Source organism: Trichechus manatus, unplaced genomic scaffold, assembly GCF_000243295.1.
Source record: "Trichechus manatus latirostris isolate Lorelei unplaced genomic scaffold, TriManLat1.0 scaffold00127, whole genome shotgun sequence".
Classification (NCBI taxonomy): domain Eukaryota; kingdom Metazoa; phylum Chordata; class Mammalia; order Sirenia; family Trichechidae; genus Trichechus; species Trichechus manatus.
The window spans coordinates 5,943,506-5,968,596 of NW_004444063.1; the positions used below are offsets into that span (position 1 = coordinate 5,943,506).

At 36.4% G+C, this 25,091-nt stretch overlaps 1 protein-coding gene across 4 annotated transcripts in view; it reads left to right on the plus strand.

The window, feature by feature from the left end:
• Positions 1–25,091, plus strand: part of AFF4 (ALF transcription elongation factor 4) — a 103,968-nt gene that overhangs the window by 47,819 nt on the left and 31,058 nt on the right. For all 4 annotated transcript variants that reach the window (XM_004384727.1, XM_023738995.1, XM_023738994.1 and 1 more), the window contains 2 exons: positions 21,074–21,110; positions 23,277–23,325. In XM_004384727.1, coding sequence (XP_004384784.1) covers positions 21,074–21,110; positions 23,277–23,325 — 86 coding nt within the window. The remainder of the gene's footprint in view (positions 1–21,073; positions 21,111–23,276; positions 23,326–25,091) is intronic.

A 25,091-nucleotide genomic window follows, 5' to 3' on the forward strand; every position in this document is an offset into this window, starting at 1 on the left:
GTTACAATCCCACCCTAATCCTCTTTAACATAAAATTACAATCACAAAATGGAGGCCAACCACACAATTCCCGGAATCATGGCCCAGCCACAGTGATACATTTTTTGGGGGACATAATTTAAACCATGACACCATTTTATCTCCTTTATTATTTAATACCTACACTTTTTATTTTTTAATTGTGGTGAAAACACATACACCAAAACATTTGCCAACACAACAACTACCACATTTAGAACTCAGTGACATTGATTATATTTTTCATGTTGTGCTACAATTATCAGTATCCTCCTCCAAAACATTCTACCACTGTAAACATAAATTCAGTGTCCCCAAAACAAAAACTCGCCCTTCACCCTTCCCTCGCACCCCTGGTAACCACTAATGATCTTTGGTTTCTTTATATTTTCTTATTTCATATAAGTGAGATCATACAGTAGTTGCCCTTTTGTGACTTATTTCTCTCAGCATGTTTTCCGGATTCATCCATGTTGTGGCATGCATCAGAATTAATTTCTCTTTTCGGCTGCATAGTATTCCATTGTGCGTATATACCATATTTTGCTTATCCGTTCATCTATTGATGGACATTTGAGTTGTTTCCACCTTTTGGCTGTTGTGAAAAGTGCTGCAGTGAACATTGATGTACAGGTTTCTGTTTGCGTTCCTGCCTTTACTTCTTATGGGTATATATTTAGGATTGGGATTGCTGGGTCATATGGTAATTCTATGTTCAACTTTTTGAGGAACTGTCAAAACTGTTTCCCACAGTCGCTGCACCATTTTACATTACTACCAGCTATGGATGAGGAGTCCAGTTTCTCCACAACCTCACCAACACTTATTGTTTTCCTTTTTTTAAATAATCATTTCCATTCTAATGGGGGTGAGGTGATATGAGGTGATGATGAGATATTGATTTGCATCTCCCTAAAGGCTAATGATGTTGAGAGCATCTTTTCAGGTGCTTGTTGACCGTTTGAATATCCTCTTCGGTGAACTGTTAAGTCCTTTGCCCATTTTTTGATTGGATTGTTTGTCTTTTTGTTGTTAAGGTATAGAAGTTTTATATATTTTTTTGATATTAGGCCCTTATGTGATATATGGTTCTGAAAATTTTCTCCCACTCTGTTGGTTGTCTTTTCACTTTGTTGATAAAGTTCCTTGATGTACAAAAGTAGTTCATTATTTTGAGGTCCCATCTGTCTATTCTGTTTTTTGTTGCTTAGGCTTTTCTTAATCATATCTGCTATTCTGTCACTAAACACTAGGTTCCACAGCCTCATCCCTGTATTTTCTTCTAAAAAATTTATGGTTTTACTTTTCATATTTAGGTCCTTGATCCATTTTTAATTAGTTTTTGTGTATGGTGTAAGGCATAGATCCTGATTCATTCTTCTGCATGTGGTATCAGTTTTCCCAGCGCCATTTATTGAAGAGACTCTTTCTTTTCCATTGAGTAGACTTAGCACCCCTGAAAAAATTAGTTGACCGTAGACATCTGTGTGTTTATTTCTACATTTTCAGTTCTATTCTTTTGGTCTATACGTCTCTTGTTATACCAGTATTAGGCTGTTTTAATTACTGTAGCTTTGTAGTATGTTTTGAAATCAGGAATTGTGAGTCTTCCGACTTTATTCTTCTTCAAGATTGCTTTAGCTCTTTGGGGTGCCTTGCCCTTCTATATAAATTTGAGGATAGGCTTTTCCATTTCTGCAAAGAAAGCTATTGGAATTTTGATGGGTATTGCGTTGTATTTATAGATTGCTGTGGGTTGTATTGGCATCTTAACCATATTAAGCCTTTCAAGCCATGAACACAGAATGTCCTTCCATTTATTTAGCCCTGGTGGTACAGTGGTTAAGAGCCCGGCTGTTAACCAAAAGGTTGACAGTTTGAATCCACCTGCTGCTCCTTGGAAACGTTGTAGGCAATTCTGCTCTGTCCTGTAGGGTCACTATGAGTTGGAATCAACTCAACAGCAATGGGTTTTGTTTATAGTTTTTTTTAAAGTTCTTTTAGTAATGTTTTATAATTTCCTGTATACAAGTCTTTCCCCTTCCTTGTTAAATTTATTCCTAGGTACTTTATTCTTTTAGGTGCTATTGTAAATGGTAATATTTCCTTAATTTCCTTTTTAGGTTGCTCATTGCTGACATATAGAGGCCCAACTGATTTTTGTGTATTGACCTTGTACCCTGCCACTCTGCCAAATTCATTTATTAGTTCAATAACGTTCTTGTAGAATATTTGGTGTTTTCTATGTATAAGATCATGTTATGTGCAAAAGGGGACAGTTTTACTTCATCCTCGATTTGGATACTGTTTATTTTCTCGCCCAGTTGCTCTCGCTAGGACTTCCAGAACGATGTTGAATAGCAATGGTGAAAGTGGGCATCCTTGTCTTGTTCCTGATCTTAATGAGAAGGCTCTCCGTTCTCTATTGAATATGATGTTAGTTGTGGGTTTTTCATAAATGCCATTTATTATGTTGAGGAATTTCCCTTCTATTCCTATCTTCTTGCACACTTTTTTTAAATTGTGTATCAAAGCTCAAGTTTATGAAAAATCTTTGAACATAAGTTTATTATTCTGGGTGATACCTACCTTTTTTTGGCAACAACTTTATTGAGATATAATTCACATACCATACAGTTCATCCATTGAAAATTTAAAATTCAGTAGTTTTTATTATATCCACAGAGTTATGCAACCATCGGAGCCCCAGTGGCTCAGTGGTTAAGAGCTGGGCTACTCACCAAAACGTCAACAGTCGAATCCACCAGCCTCAACTTGGAAACCCTGTGGGGCCAGTTCTACTCTGTCCTTTAGGGTCGCTATCGGTCAGAATTGACTTGATGGCACATAACAACAAGCAGCCATTACAACAGTCTGTTACAAAACATTTATATCACCTCAGAAAGAAACCTCATACCCTTTAAAAATCACCCTTCCCCCAATTCCCCTAGCCCATGGAAAATACTTGTCTGTGTTCTGTCTCAAGTTTTGCATATTCTGGACATTCCATATAAATGAAACCATAAATATGTGATCTTTTGTAACTGGCTTCTTTCACTTAACGTGTTTTCAAGATTTATCCATGTATCAGTACTTCATTTCTTTTTATGGCTAATTATGTTCCATTGTATGGATATATACCACGTTTTGCTTATCCATTCATCAATTTATGGCTGTTTAAGTTGTTTCTAGTTTTTAGCTATTATGAGTAATACTGCTGTGAACGTTCGTGGGTAGGTTTTTGTGTAGGCATAAGTTTTCTTTTTTTTTTTTTTTGTTATATATGTAGGAGAGGAATTACTGGGTCATATGATAACTCTGTTTAACTTTTTGAGGAACTGCTAGACTGTTCCAAGGCAACTGCACTGTTTTAAAATCCTATCAGCTGTGCATTAGGATTCTAATTTCTACACATCCTTGCTAATATTTGTTATTATCTTTCTTTTTGATTATAGCCATACTTGTGAGTGTGAAGGATATCTCATTACGGTTTGATTTGCATTTTCCTAATGGCTAACGAAAGGAGCCCTGGTGGCTCAGTGGTTGAAGTGTTAGACTGCTAACCAAAAGGTCAGCGGTTTGAACCCACCAGCCATTCCTTGGGAGAAAGCTGTGGCAGTTTGCTTTGCTTCTGTAAAGATTTACAGCCTTGGAAACCCTACGGGGCAGTCAGTTCTGATCTGTCCTACAGGTTCGCTATGAGTCGACATAAACTCGAGGACAGTGGGTTTGGTTTGTTTGTTTTTTTTGATGGCTAATGATGTTGAGCATCTTTTCATGTGCTTATTGGTCATTTATTTCTGTGGATAAACACCTATTCAGATCCTTTTCCCATTTTTTAATTGCATTGTTTGTCTTTTTATTATTCTGTTGTAGGTGTTCTTTTATATTCTGGATACAAGTCTCTTATCAAATACAGCCCCTTTCTGTGGGTTGTTTTTTCACTTTCTTAACGGTGTCCTTTGAAGAACAAAAGTTTTTTTATTTTGATGAAATCCAATTTATCTTTTTCTTTTGTTGCTTGTGCTTTTGGTGACATAATATATAAGAAACCATGGCCCAATCTAAGGTCACAGAGATGTATGTCATGTTTTCTTCTAAGAGTTGTTTGTTCTCACATTTGAGTTAAATTTTGTATACTATGTGAGTTAATAGTCCAACTTGTCCGATCACCGTTTGTTGAAAAGCTTTTTCTTTCCCCCATTGAATTGTCTTGGCACCCTTGTTGAAAATAAATAGACCATAAATGTGAAAATGTAGTTCTGGACTCTGAATTCTATTTTATTGATTTATATATCTGTCCTTATGACAATACCACACAGTCTTGATTACTGTAGCTTTGTAGTAAATTTTGAAATTGAGAAATGTGAGTCCTCCAGATTTTCTTCTGATGTGTGTATCTGGTGTGGTTGCTCTAGGATTTACAATTTACATTTCAGTATATCAGAACTAGCTTAAAATAATATACCATTTTACATATAGTTTAACTATGTGGTATAGTATAACTCCATTTCCCTCTTCTTGCTCTTTGTGCTGTTATCTTACATGTTACTTATCTGTATGTTATAAACCTCAGTACATTATTTAAAAAATTCTAAATAGTCAAGTGTCTCCTTTTAAATAGCTTTATTGAGGAATAATTGACATACAATAAACAGCACATATTTAAAGTATACAGATTGATAAGCTTTTAAATATGTGTACACCTGTAAAACTATCACAATTAAGATAACTAAAATATATATCAGCCTCAGAAGTTTTTTTTTATGATCTTTTGTAATGCCTCCTTCCTTCCCCTCCACCGCATCCTTAGGCAACCACTGAGCTGATTTCTTTCACTATAGATTAGTTTTCATTTTCTAGAATTTTATATCAGCCTAGATATAAATGATATTATATGTATTCTTTTTTTGGTCTGGCTTCTTTACTCAGCATAATTATTTTGAGGTTCATCCATATTGTTGCATATATAGATAGTTTATTCTTCTTTATTGCTAAGTAGTACTCAATTTTGAGATTATATCACAATTTATCTGTTCACCTGCTGATGAATATTTTGTTTCTAGTTTTTGGCTATTAAAAATAAAGCTGCTGTGAATATTGTATACAAGTCTTTGTATGGACATATACTTTTATTTCTCTTGGGTAAATACCTATGAGTGGAGTAGTTGGGCCATATGGTAGATATATATTTAGCTTTCAAAAAACCATTTTTTAAAAACCAATATTTTCCATACTCTTGCCAGCAATATGAGAGTTCCAGTTGTTCCACATCTTTACTAACGTTTAGTATGGTCAGTCTTTTTAAAATTTAGTCATTCTAGCAGTTGTGTACCACACTGTGGCTTTAATTTACATTTCCCTAGTGACTGATATTTTGTTTGTTTTTATGTACTTATTTGCCATCTGTATGTCTTCTTTGGTGCAGTGTCTGTTTAACTCATTTGCCCATTTTTTACCAGATTGTTGTCTTTTTATTTGGTTTTGAGAATTGTTCATATATTCCTGATACAAAGAATTATCAGACATGTGATTTACAAATTTTTTTTTCCAGTCTGTGGTTTGCCTTTTCATTCTCTTACTAGTTTCCTTTCAAAGAGCAGAAGTTAATTTTGATGATGTCTAATTCATCAATCTTCTTTTTTTTTTTTAAAATGGATCATGTTTTTGGCATCTAAGAAACTTTGCCTAACCCAAGGTCACAAAGATTTTCTCCTGTATTTTTTTCTAGAGCTTTTATAATTTTAGGTGTTACATTTAGATCTGTGATGCATTTTAATTTTTGTACATGGTGACATGGTATGAAGTTCATCTTTTTTCATATGGATATCCAGTTGTTCCAGCATCATTTGTTGAAACAGCTTTTCTATGAACTGAATTGCTTTTATCATTGCAGTTGATCATATATATATGTGGATATATTTCTGACTATGTCCTGTTTCGTTGGTCGGTTTGTCTAGTTTGATGCCAATACCACCTGGTCTTGATTATCTGACTTTAAGACTTATTATAATGCTACATAAATATAAGTCCTCTAATTATAGTCTTATTTTTCAAAGTTGTTTTGACTTTTCTAGGTCCTTACATTTGCATGTAAATTTTAGAATCATCTTGTCAATTTCTATGAAAAAGCCTGCTGAGATTTTGATAGGGATTGCATTGAATATATGGATCCATTTGGGGAGAATTGACTTCTTAACAATATTGGATCTTCTGACCCATGAACACTTATCACTCTCAATTTATTTAGGTCTAGTTTAATATGCTTTAGCAATGTTTTATAGTCTTCATAGTGCAGGTCTTGCACATCTTTTGCACAGACTTATCCTTAAGTATTTCATTTTTTTAATGCTATTGAAAATAGTATATTATAAAAATTTTCAGTATCTGGTTTTCCTTGCTAGTTTATAGAAATAAAATTTAATTTGTTCTTTTATCTTGTAACCTTGCTAAATTTACTTAATTTCAGTAGCATTTTTGTAGATTGAATATTATTCTCTACTTAGATGATCATATCTATGAATAAAGAGTTTCACAATTGTGTTTCAAACTGGATGCCTCATTTCTTTTTATTACTCTGCTTCTCTGGTTAGAACCCTTAGTACAGTATTGAATTGAAGTGGTGAAAGTGGATGTTCTTGCTTAGTTTGTGATCATAGAGGGGACGTATTCAGTCTTTCACCATTAACTATGATGTTTGCTGTGGGATTTTTGTAGATGTCGTTTATTAAGTTGAGGAACTTCCCTTTGATTCCTGTTTTCCTGGGAGTTCTTACCAGTAATGAATGTTGAATTTTGTTGAATGTTTCTTTGAACCTATTGAGATGATTATAGGATTTTTTTTTTTTTTTTGGTCTGTTAATATGGTGATTGATTAGTTTTTGAATTTTAAACCAGTCCTACATTTCTAGTATAAATTCCACATAGTCATTATGTATTATCCACTTGACATTGAATTTGATTTTCAAATAAAAAATTTTTTGTTTTAGAATTTTTGCATCTGTGTTCCTGAGGAATATTGGTCTGTAATTCTGTTTTCTTATAATATCTTTGCTTGATTTTGCTATAAGAGTAATGCTAATCTAGTAGAATGAGATGGGACATATTTCTTCTTCAATTTTCTGGAACAGTTTATGTATAATTTGTATTATTTCTTCCTTAAATATTTGGTGGAATTCACCAGTGAAGCCCTCTGGGCCTTGAGCTTTCTGTGGAAAGTTTTTAAACTAAACATTTAAAAAAAAATGTTGCTATCAAGTTCATTCCGACTCATGATGACCTTATGTGTGCAGAGCTACACTCCAGAGGGTTTTCAAGCCTGTGACCTTTTGGAAGCACATCACCAGACCTTCCAAGATGCCTCCGAGTGGCTTCTAACCACCACCTTTCCAGTTAATATTTGAGGGCTTAACTGTTTGCGCTACCCAGGGATTCCAAACTAAACATTAATTTCTTAAATAGATTCATGGCTGTTCATGTTATCTATTTCTCCTTGAATGAGTTTTGGCAGTTTGTGTCTTAAAAGGAATTTGTCCATTTTATGTAGTTGTCAAATTTATTTGGTATGAAGTTTGTGATAATAATCCCTTATTATCCTTTTAGTATCTGTAATCATGCCACTTCTCTTATTCCTGTTAATTATAATTTATTATCTCTTTTTTTCCCTGGTTACTCTGGCTAGAGGTTTGTCATTTTTATAGATCTTATCAAAGAGCTAGTTTTTTTCCCTCTGTATAAATTTTTTTTTTATTGCATTCATTCTGATCTTTATTACTTCATTCGTCTGCTGTCTTTTTTTGCATTTCATTTCCTCTTCTCTTTTCAGATTTCTTAGGCTGGAAATTGAGGTCATTGATTTGATATCTTTTATTTAATATTATTTTCTGATATAGACTTTCAGTGCTATAAATTTCCCTCTAAACAGTGCTTTATCTGTATTCCACATTTTGATATGTTTTACTTTCATTTTTATTCTGTTTCTATTTCTTCTTTGTTACTTTGGTTATTTTGGAGAGTTGTTTAGTGTCTTAGTTACCTAGTGCTACTGTAACAGAAACACCACAAGCAGATGGCTTTGAAGAGTAGAAACTTAGCTAAAAGCTCAAATCAGGGTCTCAAGAATACCAGTTCCTTCCTTGTAAGTAGTCCTGTGCATTCCTTGGTTCCTTAGCTTGTAGGCGATCCTCACATGGTATCTGTCTTTCTGTATTTTTATACTGCTCTTTTTATAACTCAGAAGAGATTGGATTTAGGATCCACCCTACACTGTTATGACCTCAACTGATCCATTGATTATATTACATTAGATGACACTATGGAAGATGATTACATTACATGAAAGGTAAGGTAATTACATTACATTATGGGAAGTAATCTGCTCTACCCAAGGCAAACTGATTTAAATATATGATTAAATCATAACAGCATATGGCCGGGATTTCAGTACATATTTTGGAGGGACGCAATTCAGTTCATAATGAATAGTTCACAAATATTGGAGATTTTTCACATATTTTATTATACTGATTTGTAATTTAATTCCACTGTGGTCAGAGAGCATACTTTGTATGACTTTAATTCTTTTACATTTATTGAAACTTAATCCATGGTCAAGAATATAGTCTATCTTGGTAATTGTTTTGTGCACACTTGAAAAGAATGTATATTCTGCTGTTGTTGAGTGTTCTGTGTCAATATGGTCAAGTTGGTTTGTAGTGTTATTCAAGTTTTCTGGTTTCTTACTGACTTTCATTCTCCTCCTCCTGTCAGTTATTGAGAGAGGGATATTAATCTCTGAACATAATTTTGGATTTGTCTGTTTATCTTTGCTTGTTCATTTCTTCATCTTTTTTCAAGTGCTGTTACTAGGTATGAAAACATTTAAAATTATTTTTAGCTCTTGATGAATTGACCCCTTTATCATTATGAAATGAACCCTTCAATCCTGATGATACATGTTAAAGTCTCAAGTCTATTGAAAGCAAATGTAAGGAGTTTTACTGAGGGAATATAACAATTTGAATCAGGCAGCATTCAGGAAGATTTCCAAAATGCTCCGTCTTTCTGGAGACAGAGTTGAGCTTTTATACACAAAGTTAAAAATCAAAAAAACCAAACTCATTGCCGTTGAGTAGATTCCAACTCATAGCGACCCTATTGAACAGAGTGGAACTGCCCCATAGGGTTTCCAAGGCTAATCTTTACAGAGGCAGACTGCCACATCTTTCTCTTGTGGAATGGCTGGTAGGTTTGAAACACTGACCTTTCAGTTAGCAGCCAAGTGCTTAACCACTGCGCCATCAGGGCTCCTTTATACAATGTTAGCCATGACTAATCCCACAAAAATCATTTCAAGTATGGCTCTTAATCTTATCTCCTTCCAGAATACCATCTGTGCAAAACATACGTTCCTAGGTATGCATTGGCATTACATGCTTCCTGGAACATTCTAAGCATATACATTACTTTTCTTCCTGTCTCCCTTTCCTGCTTACTCAGAGTGATCTAGATTAACCCTCTGTTGAGAGCCTGGTCATCAGCCATTTTGGCCTTGCTGAGAGCCTCAGTTTGATTTTAGAAACTCCTTATCATATACTTTACTATAAAATTGATTTTGCCTGATATTAGTAGTATTAATATAATTTCTTTTGATAAGTATTACCATGGTGTACCTTTTTTTCATTCTTTTATTTCTTACCTGTGTCCTTATATTTCAAATGTATTTCTTGTAGGTAGCATATAAGTTTATCTTGTTTTTTAATCCAGTCCGACACTCTCTGCTCTTTAATTAGGGTGCTTAGACCATTTGCATTTAACGTGATTGTTAATATGATTGGGTTTCAATCTTCCATCCTGCTTTTTGATATCTACTTGTCCCATCTGGTGGTGAGGTTTTTTTTTTCCCCTCTTCTTACAGCTTGAGTTTTTTGTTTTTTAATTGTGTTTTAGGTGAAGGTTTACAGAGCAAATTAGTTTCTCATTAAACAATACACATATTGTTTTGTGACATTGGTTGCCAGCCCCACAACGTGTCGACATTCTGCCCTTTTCCATGTTCCCCATTTCCATTCTTCCAGCTTTACTGTCCCTTCCTGCATTCTCGTCCTTGCCCCTGGGCTGGTGTGCCCATTTAGTCTTATATACATGGTTGATCTATGTGTATTATTGTTTGTTTTACAGGCCTGTCTAATCTTTGGCTGAAGGGTGGACCTCAGGAGTGACTTCAGTACTGAGTTAAAAGGGTGTCCAGGGGCCATACTCTCGGGGTTTCTCCAGTCTCTGTCAGACCAGTAAGTCTGGTCTTTTTTTGTGAGTTAGAATTTTGTTCTACGTTTTTCTCCAGCTCTGTCCGGGACTATCTGTTGTGATCCCTGTCAGAGCAGTCCGTGGTGCTAGCTGCGCATCATCTAGTTGTGCTGGACTTGAGTATTTTTTATGATTACGTTTCTTTATTGGCTTATTAGCTATAACTCTTTGTTGTGTTATTTTAATGTTTGCTGCAGTGTTGTAGAATGTGTCTTCAATTTATCATAGCCTGTCTTAAGTAATATTATACCATTCTTTTTTATTTATAAGGCTTTTTCAACGTTATGCTTGTGTTTCTTCCCTTCCCGCATTTGTACTATTGTATATATTTTATTTCCACATATGCTATAAATCCTACAGTACATTATTAATTTTGTTTTAAGCAGTCTATAGGAAAAAACATGTTTTATATTTCCCCATATAGTTACCTTCTGCTCTTCATTCCTTTGTCTTGATCCAGATTCCTTTCTGATATAATTTTCCTTCTGCCTGGAGGACATACTTTATAACATTTCTTTTCGTGCTTGTCCGCTGGTGATGAATTTTTTCAGCTTTTGTAGGTCTGGAAAAAAAGGTATTTCATCTTTGCTCTTTTTTTTTTTTTAATTAACATTTTTGTTGGGTATAGAATTTAAGGTTAACAAATATTCCACTATCTTTTGGCTTGCATTGTTTTCTGATATGTGACCTGTTGTTATTCTTGTCTTTCTTAGTCTGTGTATAATGTGTCTTCTTTTCTTCAGGCTGCTTTTAAGATTATTTTTTGGTTTTAATCACTAATTTTAAACTATTCAAATCTGATAGGCCTTGGAGTAGTTCTCTTCATCTTTCTTGTGTTTGGGTCTTATTGAGCTTCATGGAACTTTGAGTTTATAGTTTTCATCAAACTTGAAAAACTTTTACCCTTCATTTCCTCAAAATTTTTTTCTGTAAACCCCACTCTTTGTTCCCCTCTTCTTTAGGGACTCCAATTTCATGTATCGTTGGTCCCTTCAAGTTGTCCCTCAACTCACCATTCATTTTGGATAGTTTCTATCACTACGTGTTCTGTTTTACTAAAATTTTATTCTGCAATGTCTAATCTGCTGCTAATCCCATTAATAAATTTTTGGTCTCATACATTGTGGGTTTTATCTCTAAAGGTTTGATATATTTACGTATGTATTAAACAGATGTTACTAAGTTCCTACTATGTTTGAGGCATTAGATTTGACACTGTGTTCTTTATTAATGATGAAAACATTTTTAGTAGAAAGCTGTGGGCAAAAGACTGATTGTAGTGGGTTCAAAAGATATTGGAGATAATATATAAAGATTTCTTTGGAGGCATTTTTCTGTAAAAAGGAGCAGGGAAATTTGTTAGTACTTAGAAGGATATTGTGATGTTGGTGGGGTTTTTATAAGATGAAGATATTTTGTGATATTGATATGCTGATCATAATGATTTAGTAAAAAGGGAAAAATAAATGATATGTGAGAAAGAGAGAAGGTGACCTTAAGAAATCTCTACAGGAGGGGTTAGGCTTCAGTTCTGAAGTAGAGGGGATTGGCCTTAGAAAAGAAAACAGTTAGGTGGTTCTTTATCACTGGGGGGAAAGAAGAGTGAATGGGTATAGTTGGAGTAGGCTGGTAGATTTTCCAGTAATAGTTTAGAGAATATTATAGCTTTTGACTTCCTTTGCACATATTCACCATATGTCTGGAACAACCCCATGTCCAGCAGTGTACTGATTACTGTGGTTATAACATAGAACAATTTAGATGTTGTCTCTGCTCTGTCTAAGATGGATACTTCAAACAAGCAATTAGATTAGTATGTGCCAGTGCCTGGAATAGTGCCCAGCACATCGTAGCCGTTCGGTAAATGTTTGTTGAATGAATTAATTAGAATATATATACTCAGGTAACTGTGTTTAGATTTTTGATATTTCTGAAATACCTCAGTTAGCCAGTTAATCGTCATTGCTTAGGTTGAGTTGATTTTACAGGTAGCTTGTTTCATTCAGTTTTCAGTGGGTGCAACTTCTTCGTTTGTCATATAGATGAAAGCTTTATATGAAACTTTAATAGGTTCTTTTTCTCCTTGTGCACCAATCACATGGACCATGTCCAATGAGAGGACAGAGAAGGCAGGAAATTGTGATACCTAGGGAATTTGGGAATAGTTTCCTAGAGGAAGGAGCCCTGGTGATGCACTGGTTAAGCGCTCAGCTGCTAACCAAAAGGTCAGTGGTTTGAACCCATTAGCTGCTCCACAAGAGAAACATGTGGCAGTCTGCTTCTGTAAAGATTTACAGCCTTGGAAACCCTATGGGATAGTTCTGCTCTGTCCTGTAGGGTCGGGATGAGTTGGAATCAACTCAACGGCAGTGGGTGTTTTGGGTTTTCCTAGTGGAGGTCACATCAACTCGGATTTGAAGAAGTGTATGAGTCCCAGAGGGACATGGGAAGATAGAGAGCACAACAGAGAGAACTTCACACACATTGGTAGGTCTGAAAGAGCGTTAGCAAGTGCCAGGTGGTGGAAAGTTGAGTTCAGGATGAGAGCTGATGTAGTGAATATACAGTGAAACCTGTGAGAGCCAGAACTCTACAAGACTGCCTTGTTTTTCTGGATCTCACAGGTTTTCTGCCTTTAACAAGGTATAGTTTTACTACTTTTCCATTGCTCTCTTTTAGTGGAAAATATTAGAGTTTTCCTTCTCTGACAGGTTTCCGCCTTGCACAGGTTCTGGCTTTGGCAGGTTTTACTGTATATCAGTCGCTTAAACATCTATCCTACTTAAAAACAACAACAACAAAAAATCCCCTTATTCTGCATCATTTTCCAGCCAGTCCTCCTTACGATCATACTTTTTAAAGAAGGGTTTGTATTTGCTGTTTATTTTTGTCCCATGTAATCCCTAGCTCAGTCCAGTGTGATCTAGCTTCCATCCTCAATACCTCATGCAAACCATTTTCATTAAGGTCACCAATGGCCTGTTTTGGCAAATCCAAGTAATGTTTTTTATTTCCCATTTTCATTGGGCTTCTCATGAGCATTAGATATTGTTCTCTTTCTTCCTTTGGTTCTCATTATACATTGTTTTTCCAGATTTACTGTTTCCCTGGCTGCTCCTTTTTCTCCTCTATCTCTACCTCTGCCTTCACAAGTAAGTGTTCCAGGCATTGTGCTGTATGCTCTAAGGGAATGCAAAAGAAGAAATGATTTGCCCCTGTGTGCCAATCATTTGGTTATAGTAATAAAATAATACAAAAGAAAGAAAAAAATTATATACTAGTGTTCATTTGGGCATGCAGTCCTAAGTTATCTTCTCTTTGTACCCTATTCCTCTTTACCTAGGTTTTTCATGAATTTTTATCTTAATCCCAGATCTTGCTTGAATTCTAGATACATATATTCAGCTGTATGCTTGATGCTTCATAGATGTTAAGTTTCAGGTGCCTTTGAGACATCGTCTGGGGAGAACTCATTATTCTCTCTGCTTTTCCCAACCAACAAGCGAAGAAGGAGAAAACAATCGTGGTTCTCTTCTAGCGTTTCCTATCTTAGTGAAGCTAGAAAAACCTCGCAGGAGTTTTCCTTGGCACTTACATCTCCATCCTTCCCCACAGACTGTCAAGCACTTAAGTCTTAATGATTTTACCTCCTTTATTATGTCTCAATTCCATTCATTTTTCTCTATCTTTATTGTAGTATTTGCTATAATGACACATGATTAAGCCCTCGGCAGCTAACCAAAAGGTCGGCAGTTCGAACCCACCAGTTGTTTCACAGGAGAAAGATGTGGCAGTCTGCTTCCGTGAAGATTATAGCCTTGGAAACTGTATGGGGCAGTTCTACTCTGTCCTGTAGGGTTGCTGTGGGTTGGAATTGATGGCAGTGGGTTTGGTGTTGGTTTTTGGTTTCATAGTAAGTTACACTGTCTGTGATAGGATAATATCCATACTCCTACAGGGAAGACCAGTTGATACAACTATTATTCACATTTATGCACCAACGACTAAAGCAAAGATGAAGAAATTGAAGATTTTTACCAACTTCTGCAATCTGAGGTTGATCAAACATGCAGTCAAGATGCATTGATAATTAGTGATGATTGGAATGTGAAAGTTGGAAACGAAGAAGGAGCGGTAGTTGGAAAATATGGCCTTGGAGGTAGAAACGATGCTAGAGATCGCATGATAGAATTTTGCAAGACCAATGATAACTCACTGCAGTTGCTTTTTTTCAACAACATAAATAGTGACTGCACACATGGACCTCGCTGGATGGAATACACAGGAATCAAATCGATTACATCTGTGCAAAGAGACAATGGAAAAGCTCAGTATCATCAGTCAGAACAAGGCCAGGGGCCGACTGTGGAACAGACCATCAGTTACTCATATGCAAGTTCAAATTAAAGCTGAGGAAAATTAAAACAAGTCCAGGAGAGCCAAAGTACAAGCTCGAGGATATCCTACCTGAATTGAGAGAGCATGTCAAGAATAGATTTGACACACTGAACACTTAATGACCGAAGACCAGCCGAGTTGTGGGATGACATCAACGACATCATACATGAAGAAAGTAAAAGGTCATTAAAAAGACAGGAAAGAAAGAAAAGACCAAAATGGATGTCAGAGGATACTCTGAAACTTGCTCTTGAACGTAGAGTAACTAAAACAAATAGAAGAAATGATAACATAAAAGAGCTGAACAAATTTCAAAGGGTAGCTGGAGAAGACAGAGTATTATGATGAAATGTACAAAGACCTGGAAATAGAAAACCAAAAGGGAAGAACATGCTCAGCATTTCTCAGGCTGAAAGAACTGAAGAAAAAATTCAAGCCTCAAATTGCAATATTGAAAGATTCTGTGGGCAAAATATTAAACAACACAGGAAGCATCAAAAGAAGATGGAAGAAATACACAGAGTTACTGTACCAAAAAGAATTGGTTGATGTTCACCCACCTCAAGGGGTAGCATTATGATCAAGAACCGATGATATTGAAGGAAGAAGTCCAAGCTGCACAAAAGGCATTGGCAAAAAACAAGGCTCCAGGAATTGACAGAATATGAATTGAAATGTTTCAACAAACAGCTGCAATGCTGGAAGTGCTCACTCATCTATGCCAAGATATTTGGAAGACAGCTACCTGGCCAGTCGACTGGAAGAGATCCATACACGTGCCCATTCCAAAGAAGGCAATTCCAACAGAATGCAGATATTATCAAACACTGTCATTAATATCACATGCAAGATAAATTTTTCTGAAGGTCATTCAAAACTGATTGCAGCAGTACGTCGACAGGGAACTGCCAGAAATTCAAGCTAGATTCACAAAAGGATGTGCAACAAGGGATATCATTCCTGATACCAGATGGATCCCAGCTGAAAGCAGAGAATACCAGAAAGATGTTTACTGCGTTTTATTGATTACGCAAAGGCATTTGACTGTGTGGATCATAACAAATTATGAATAACATTGCAAAGAATGAGAATTCCAGAACACTTAATTGTGCTAATGCGAAACCTGTACATAGAGCATGAGGCAGTCATTCATATAGAACAAGGGGATACTGCATGGTTTAAAATTGTATCCTTTCATCATACTTATTTAATCTGTACGCTGAATAAATAATTCAAGAAACTGGACTATATGAAAAAGAACGCAGCGTCAGGATTGGAGGAAGACTCATTAACAACCTGTGATATGCATATGACACAACCTTGCTTGCTGAAAGCGAGGAGGACTTGAAGCACTTACTGATGAAGATCAAAGATTACAGCCTTCTGTATGGATTACACCTTACCATAAAGAAAACAAATATCCTCACAACTGGACCAATAAGCAACATCATGATAAACGGTGAAAATATTGAAGTTGTCATGGATTTTGTTTTACTTGTCTCCACATTTAACACCTGTGGAAGCAGCAGTCAAGAAATCAGATAACCTCTATTGTATTAGACAAATCTGCTGCAGAAGACCTCTTTAAGGTGTTAAACAGCAAAGATGTCACTTTGAGGACTAAGGAGCACTTGACCCAAGCTGTGGTATTTTCAGTTGCCTCATATGCATGCGAAAGCTGGACAGTGAATAAAGAAGACCGAAGAAGAATTGATGACTTTGAATTATGGTGTTGTCAAAGAATATTGAATATACCATCAACTGCCAGAAGAATAAACAGATCTTTCTTGAAAGAAGTACAGCCAGAATGCTTCACAGAAGCAGAGATGGCGAGACTTCATCTTACGTACTTTGAACATGTTATCAGGAGGGACCAGACCCTAGAGAAGGACATCATGCTTGGTAAAGTAGAGGGTCAGGGAAAAAGAGGAAGACCCTCAAGGAGATGAATTGACACAGTAGCTGCAACAGTGGGCTCAAGCATATCAACGATTGTGGGGATGATGCAGGACCAGCCAATATTTCGTTCTGTTGTACGTGGGGTTGCTTTGATTCGGAACCGAGTCGATGGCACCTAACAACAACAACATAGGAAATTAATGGTTTCCAAAGTGAGAAGCATATACCCCAGAGTAGTGTGTGTTGGGGAGTGGAAAACAAATTAGAATTTTTATTTGTTTGTATTTTCTAGTTCTGAAATCTCAATTATTTTTCTATCTTTGAAACAAAACAGAAGAATCATATTAATATTTCTCTTGATCTGAATGGCAGATGGTCACATTTTATTTCTGGTACTTTAGGTATCCCAGAGAAGTCCAAGTCTTCTCAGCATGGAAAAGTTGACAGAGTTGCTTTTGTTCATTTGCTTTTCCTAGCTATGGCATATTGCAGTTTAAGTGTGCGTGGTTAAGAGGATTTACAGATTGTATTCAACAGATCTTCACTAATGCACAAGTGGCTTTAAAAATATTCCTACAATGAAACTACTGATTGGAAATAACACAAATATATTTATGAGTGATCAAGAAAATGGCAGAGCTGTTACTTTTCTGTTCTTAGTAGGAGCTCTTTATCAGCCATGGTACAAAGTAGAAACAACGATGCCATAAGCAGATATAACAGTGACAGCAACTCCAGGCCATCGACACTAATTTGAATATGCATTTACATCATTTACCTTGCTTTTAGTGTATAATGTGCCTTGAGGTGCTGACTGATATAACTGTGAAGGCATCATGATTCATACTCCACGATAGTTTGAATTATGTGGTACTCAGTTCAGTACTTAAACATACATCAAATTTAATAAAATTTTATTTAAAACCTCTTTTGAGATTTTTCTTAGTGCCCTCTACCCTTGTTCAAACGCTTGATCTTTCTGCTCCAGTGAAAATGACTGAAAACCAGAACAGTGAGAACATACTAAAATGCATTTTTTTGTCAGCAAACACTATTGAAAGAGGTTTAGAAAGCAAAGCTGAAGATTTAAGAAGCAAGTATTTGAATAAATCATGCAGTGTGTGAAGCTAGTTATATATAGACGAATAAAAGTACAGGTGGCTTCTAGTATGTCGCAGCTTAAGATATTTGTTGGATTCATTTTCAGTCATAAACCACTTCAAGAGCTACTTGTTTTGCACCACTCAAGGAAAGATATACCAGAGAGAAGACACCTCCCAGACTGTAAATCACTTCTTTTTTATTTTTAAATGGCGAACGTGTGTGGTACCATTGATGTAGTGGCTGCTTTAACAAGAATTACAGAAAAGATGCCAGGGCACGGTGAGAGCAGTGTCACCACACATGCAGTTTATGCTCGCTGCCAGTGTTGCAGCATTGAGGCTGAAGCTAGAAGTGTCCAAAACATTGTGGAATGTGTTTAACTTGTTTATAAAATCATGTTATTTACAGTGTACTCTGTAATGAGATGGGGAGTGATCCAGAATATTTTTCATTCTAACATAGAAGTTGTTTCATGATATGAGAGATCTCAGATCTCTTTCTCTCTTCCTCCCTTCTTCCCTCACTCCCAAATATGCCAGATCTTTTCAGTGATAACAAATGGTTTCAATAGTATACTTCCTAGCATTATATTAAAAATAAATTAATTAAACCCTCTTGTCTCTTCAGGGTAAAGATGATGTTTTAACAATGAATGAAAAAGTAACTGCCTTCCTAAATAAAACTCATGCAAGGGAAAGAGCGTTTACAAAATAATGTTGCCGCATTATGTATTTTGTTGTTGTTGATAAAGTCTATAGCAGACTGTCATATATGCAGACTTTAAAGACTTGGAATGAATTTTCTAAACTTAGTGGGACTTGAACCTATTTGCTAAACGTATTAAAATGCAAGCTTAATAACTTGAAAAACTGATTTACATCAGGGAACATGGAAATCTACTAGCTGAATTTCAGAAGAAAGCTTTGCATAATTAAGGGATACAATTGAAATTTGGTATCATGATTTAGTAAGTATAGCATTTCTTCCATTTGTATTACTATGTCTTTGTGACATCCGATGAAACTTAGTATCAAAATAAGCCAATCCTAGTGTCAGAACTTTGAATCACTCATATATTTGTGTATGTGTATAAGAAAGATTTTGTTGGCCATTGATAAATATAATTTTAAAATTACTCTTAAAATATTTTATTTCTATCTTAGCTCTTTAAAATTTCAAGTTTTTAATCTTACCCATTGCTGTCGAGTCAGTTCCAACTCATAGTGACCCTATAGGATTTCCAAGGCTGTAAATCTCTACGGAAGCAGACTGCCACCTCTTTCTCACGCGAAGCCACAGGTGGTTTCGAACCGCTGACCTTTCAGTTAGCAGCCGAGCACTTTAACCACTGTGCCGCCAGGGCTCCTTTTTTTAATCTTACACAATGTGTGTATTAGTTAACTAGAAGTGAATACAGTTTAGATACACAAATATAAAAGTTTTTAGTGTTGGAGTGCATAATCAAAAAAACTGGGAGACCGACTTGTTCAGATTGTAGTCATATCCTGTCTCAACCACTACGGTGGTCTCCTGGGTTATTTCCAATCTTGTTTCCTCAAAGCTTTTTTCCGCTAATAGGGTGATTTTTACAATATGCAGCTGTGATTGTATAACTCCTCTGCTTAATAAACTGCACACACAAATCTTTAATATGATCGGTCTATAAGGCCATGTATGATCAAGCTTCTATGAATGTCATGTTTTCAGTCTTACTTCTCACTGCTCTTCCCCCTGTACTTTTTCCTCTCCATGGGCTGCTTGTAAGTCCCTCATACTAGCTGTGCTTCCTCCCCCTCTGGCTTTTACACATGTTGTTCCCTGTACCCTGAGCATTCACTCTGTCTTCCTCTCCTTCTTTACTTCCTACATGTCTTTCAGATCTCAGCCTGAATGGTACTTCCTCAGGGAAGCCTTCACTCATCTTTCTGGCTAGATCACACCACACACACACACACACACACACACACACACACCAGTTGTAAGCTCTTATATAATACTATATATTTGCCCTTTATTGTACTTATCACAATTGCCATCTTAAATTTATTTGCATGGATTGTTGCAAAGACAATCATTATTGTCTGTTTTTACTTATCATACTATTTTTCCAGTACTTAGAGACATTAGTGAGTGTCAAGAGTTTTGGTTTCATACTTAGGAAAAACCAAGAGCAGTTGGAGGCTCTATGAAAAGTAGGAGAGTGATGATGACACTAAAATTTGGGCTTTAGAAAGGTAAACTGGAGGCTGTGGTTGAGTAAAGGAAAGGAGACTAGAACCGTGAAGGTCCACTAGATGGCCATTGTAGATGAAAAAAGTGAGAACCAGAATCTTTGCAGTTCAGATGGAGAGGAGATGGTATTGTGTTCAGTGGATGTTTTGGAGGTAGAATATAGCAGTATTTGGTGACCAGCCTGCTTTTCAGAGGTGAGGGAAGGGAGCCAGAGATTACTTGAAAGCTTGGGCAGCTACTAACTTTTAGGCCATTTGTCAGGTAAATGAGTATAAAATGATAAGCAGTTGAAGGTGGACAGGGAATCCTTTCACTTTTAACACAGTTCGCAGGAGCCTCTTGGCCACTGCTCTATTTATAATACTTTTTAACAGCAAAATCATATTTTGGCTTTTATAGTACTTAGATTGCTTTTCACAGTTGATTGTGTCATTAAAGGAAGATTGTGATTATTTTTAAGTACACTTTTAGGGATGTATGTATAATTTTGGTCCTACATCTTGTACCTCACACTTAGAAAAATGCACAATTTGCACATGTGAAACAGCTGTTCTGATCTTGAAAGTTGAATGTCTCATCTGTTCTGACAGCAACAGTTTAGCATCCTTTCTACTGGTATTTTCTGAGTGCCAGGCACTGGGGTAGTATAGGAATTACAAAGAAGTCTATGATACAGTGTCTTCCGCAAGCTGCTATTTGTTTATAAGGTATTGGAGGTATGGCGAGGGGGGAGTAAAATGACATATTACTTCTGTAATATTACCTTTTTTTAAATTAAGCTTTTTCTTAAGACCAAGATCTTAAATTGAAATAATTTGCTTCCCTAAGGCTCTAAATTAGGATATGACTACCATGGATGCTGCTGAAAAGAAATGAATGACAAAGAAAGACTATTAGGTAGCTTAAAGCTGTTTGTATTAAACTCTCGGAAAGTCCGTTATTGACCATAAAATTGCCAAGGCAGATGGGATTAAATTCTTCGTGTTTTCTCTTTTATTCACTCTTAGGAACCTAGTAGGAACGTTCATTGAATTAGTTGGAATTGAATAGTTTAATTTGAAACATTTTTCACTAACGAACTTTTCTCTTAATATAACTTTATATCCCTTTTCCCTAGGAGTCTCAACAGTCCAGTTTTGGCTCTGGAGAGCAAAGTGAGTATTTTAGTTTCTTTTGGTTTTGAAATTAATCTGTTGTTGAGCATTCCAATTCTCATGGTCACATCAGATATTGCTTTAATAATTTTTTTGCATGTCTTATTCCCATTTTTATGATCTGATGATTAGAATTGGGTTGAGCTGAATCTTGGTATGTTTTAAAAAATCAAGAATTGTAGGTTATTGGAGATTAAAATAAAGCATTTTTATTAAGTGTTTGAACTAATAGTTGAAAGTTAAATTTGATGAGCACCTCATAAACCCAAGACCATTTGTTTTTCCATGTCCTTCACGAAGATAATTTGGTCCTATAAGGCCAAACCTCCAGGAAAGATGGGGTCATTGTAGTTGACATGGCTCTTACCCTCCTATATCTATAAGCTCCCTATTTGTTTTTCCTGGGCCTTCTCATTTGGAAAGAAAGGCTGCTGTCTGCTACATACCCCACCCCCACTCTCACCCCCAACTCTCTTGGCCTCTTAGCAAAACTTGAGGGGAAGATCACATTAGGAAGTTTAGATGTGGTCCTGAAAGATGGTGGCTGTGCTGATTGATAGTGGTAAGGTTAGGAACCACTGCAAATGTCTGCGTTTCACCATGTAGCTCTGTGATGAAACAGGTGTTCTCTTTGCCAAGAACGATAACATCTTAAGTGATGGAAGTATATTTAAACTGGTGGTAACCTATTTTGGGAGATAGAAATGTGGAACTTGTGATCCTTATCTTAGTGATCTTTAAGCAAAGAGGTGAAACTAAAAGAATATCTCTTTAATGTTGTTAACAAACTTCCCATAACTATATGTCCATTTCTAAGTTCTGCTTTAAATGTGTATGTGTTAGTCATCTAGTGCTGCTATAACAGAAATACAACAAGTGGATGGCTTTAACAAAGAGAAGTCCAGTAGGCTACAAGTCCAAATTCAGGACATGAGCTCCAAGAGAAGGCTTTCTCTCTCTGTCGGCTCTGGAGGAACGTCCTTGTGATGCATCAGTCAGTCTTCCCTTGGTATGGGAGCATCTCAGGGCAGGAACCTCAGGTCCAAAGGACATGCTCTGCTCCTGGCACTCCTTTCTTGGTGGTGTGAGGTTCCCATGTGTCTCTACTTGCTTCTCTCTTTTATATCTCAGAAGAGATTGGCTTAAGACACTATCTAATCTTACAGACCTCATCAGTAAAACTGCCACCAATCCATCTTATTATATCATAGTGATAGAGTTTACAACACAAAAGGAAGTCACAAGAGATTACAGAATGATACACAATCATACAATACTGGGAATCATGATGCAGCGAAGTTGACAAATATTTTTGGGGAACACAATTCAATCTATGACAATGTAGTTACAGAAAAAAGGAACATGACACTTGTTGGTTTGCAGAAAATAGCTAACTATAGGCCAGAAAGTTTATAGTTTATCTCCTCTATTAAGAAAATCTCATCCTTCTACCCCTCCACCATTGTCTCTGAAAGCTAACCATTGGCAAATGGGATCATAAGCTGTATACTCTTTATTAGCTTGTATTTTCCGCTTATTTTATTTTAGAGATACTTCTATATTAAAATAAAACTCTCTTTTTAGCCTTAAAATTGCATTATATTGTATAAAAACCAAACCCATTGCTGTCAAGTCAATTTCAACTTAAGGTGACCTTACGTGTTACAGAGTAGAAATGAACTCCATAGGGTTTTCTTGGCAGTAATCTTTGTGGAAGCAGATCGTCAGCAATTTATTTAACTAGTCCCCTATTGGTAGACATTTAATTTGTTTCCAGTTTTGCTGTTTAAACCATGCTGAAATAAACGTCCTTGTATGTGTGTGTGTGCATGTACATGTGTATTCCTTCTAATACACCTGTAAGAGAAATTCCTTCCGTTGGAATAGCTAGGTCAGTGGATATGTGAATTTTCAATATTGATAAGATAAATATTACCGGATTGCCCTCAAAAAAGATTGTATGAGTTTATAGTCCTACCAACAGCAAGTGTACATGCCTGTTGCCCCCATATGCTTACCAGCATCTCATGTTATCATACTTTTAAGTGTTAACCAACTTGATGATGATCGTATCATTGTTTTAATTAATATTTCTTTGAGGGCAGACATTTTGCAATCTAAATACTCTTACTTCATTTGCTTATTTCTGCATTCTTTTTGTTCTAGAAAGATACAATCCTTCTTCTAAAACGTCAAGTGGGCACCAGTCTAAATCGTAAGTTTATTGCTTAATAAGTTTAATATCGGTGAGTTTTGCTTTAAGTCTATCTGTAGCATCTGGATATTTCGAGTAACGCTCAGAAGTGTGTACCTAATCCTTTAAGGCAGGGCTAGGCAAACTTTTATGTAAAGGACCAGATAGTGAATATTTTAGGCTTTGTGAGCTGGATGTTTATGTCCTAACTACTCAGCTCTGTCATTGTAGCATAAAAGTAGCCAGAGACACCTGGTGTGGCTCTGTTCCAATAAAACTTCCTTTACAAACAGATGGTGGACCAGATTTGGCTCATGGGCCATAGTTTGCCTTCTTTAAGATCACCATTCTTTCTCATCTTTCAGAGTTGTCTGTTCATAGTTTGTATTTAATGAAGAAGACATCCAGTAAGACAGAATTCTTCTTCATTAGCTTCCATTTAACCTCTAAACGTAGACTATTAAGTAACATAGTTTGTATGGTCTTTACATTTTCCTATTTTTATTTTGTAGATAAAACAAGGTGGGGGGGCGGAAATATATATCTATATATCATAATGTAATATGGTATTAGATAATAATAAATTCCAGCTTAAAAAATGAATTCCTGAGACCAGAAGTTTACTATGGCAACAGTGCCAGCTCTATATCATAGCCACAAACTATACTGATAACCTCGGCCTAGTAGCCACTTTAGCTGAACATAGGGAAAACTGAGGAAGAGTGAAAATATATAAATATAAGAAGTCCCCTCACCTCACTTTTGAAGAATTAAAATTATATGTTTGTTCGTCTCTTATATTTACTTACATGTTGTCTTAGACTTGGTTCTTTAGAGAAGCAAAACCAGTGAAGCATATATATGCATATAAACCGAGAGAGCAAGACAGAGATTTATCTCAAGGAAATAGCTCACGCAGTTTGTACAGGCTGGCAAATCCCAAGTCCATGGGTCAGGCGTCAGGCTGGAGGCTTCTCCTGACTGTGTAGCTACAGGGGCTGATGAACCCAAGATCGGCAGGTCAGATGGCAGGCCACTGGTTCAAGTCCCAAGAACCAGAGGTCAGGTGATAACAAGCCAGGCACAGGTTCCAAAGCAAGCAAAAGCCAGTGAGCTTTGCCAGACCATCCATATATATTGGATGCAGGCCACACCCCTGAGGAAACTATCCTTACAACTGATGGGCCGATCACATCAGATCACATCATGGAGGTGATTACAGTATATCACAAAATGGAGGATAACTACATCATTACATGATGCAGAATTTCATCATTACATAACTGCCAAACCATCAAGAATCATGGCCCAGGTAAGTTGTCACACAACCTTAACCATTACAGTCTACCCCTTGTCAACTTGGCACCTGTGCCCATCTCCTTAAACCATACACAATCTCTAAATACACCTAACATGATACAGCTAACATGCATACAACCAAAAACGCACTAGTCCCATTCACATCTTGTATTTTAAAAGTGAAGGAAAAAAAATATTTGATGCTGCCTAGCTACCACCACTGACTTCTCTGACCAGGATCGCAACAGAGGGTTCTGGACAGAGATGCAGAAGGATGTAGAGCATAATTCTAACTCACAAAAAAAGGACCAGATTTACTGGCCTAAAGGAGACTGGAGAAACCCCGAGAGTATGGCCCTCAGACAACCTTTTAGCTCAGTGATGAGGCTACCTCCAAGGTTCACTGTTCAGCCTGGGAGTGGACAGCCCCATAAAACCAAATGAGACTAACGAGGTACAGGAGTCCAGTGACAAGGGCCAGAAGGCAG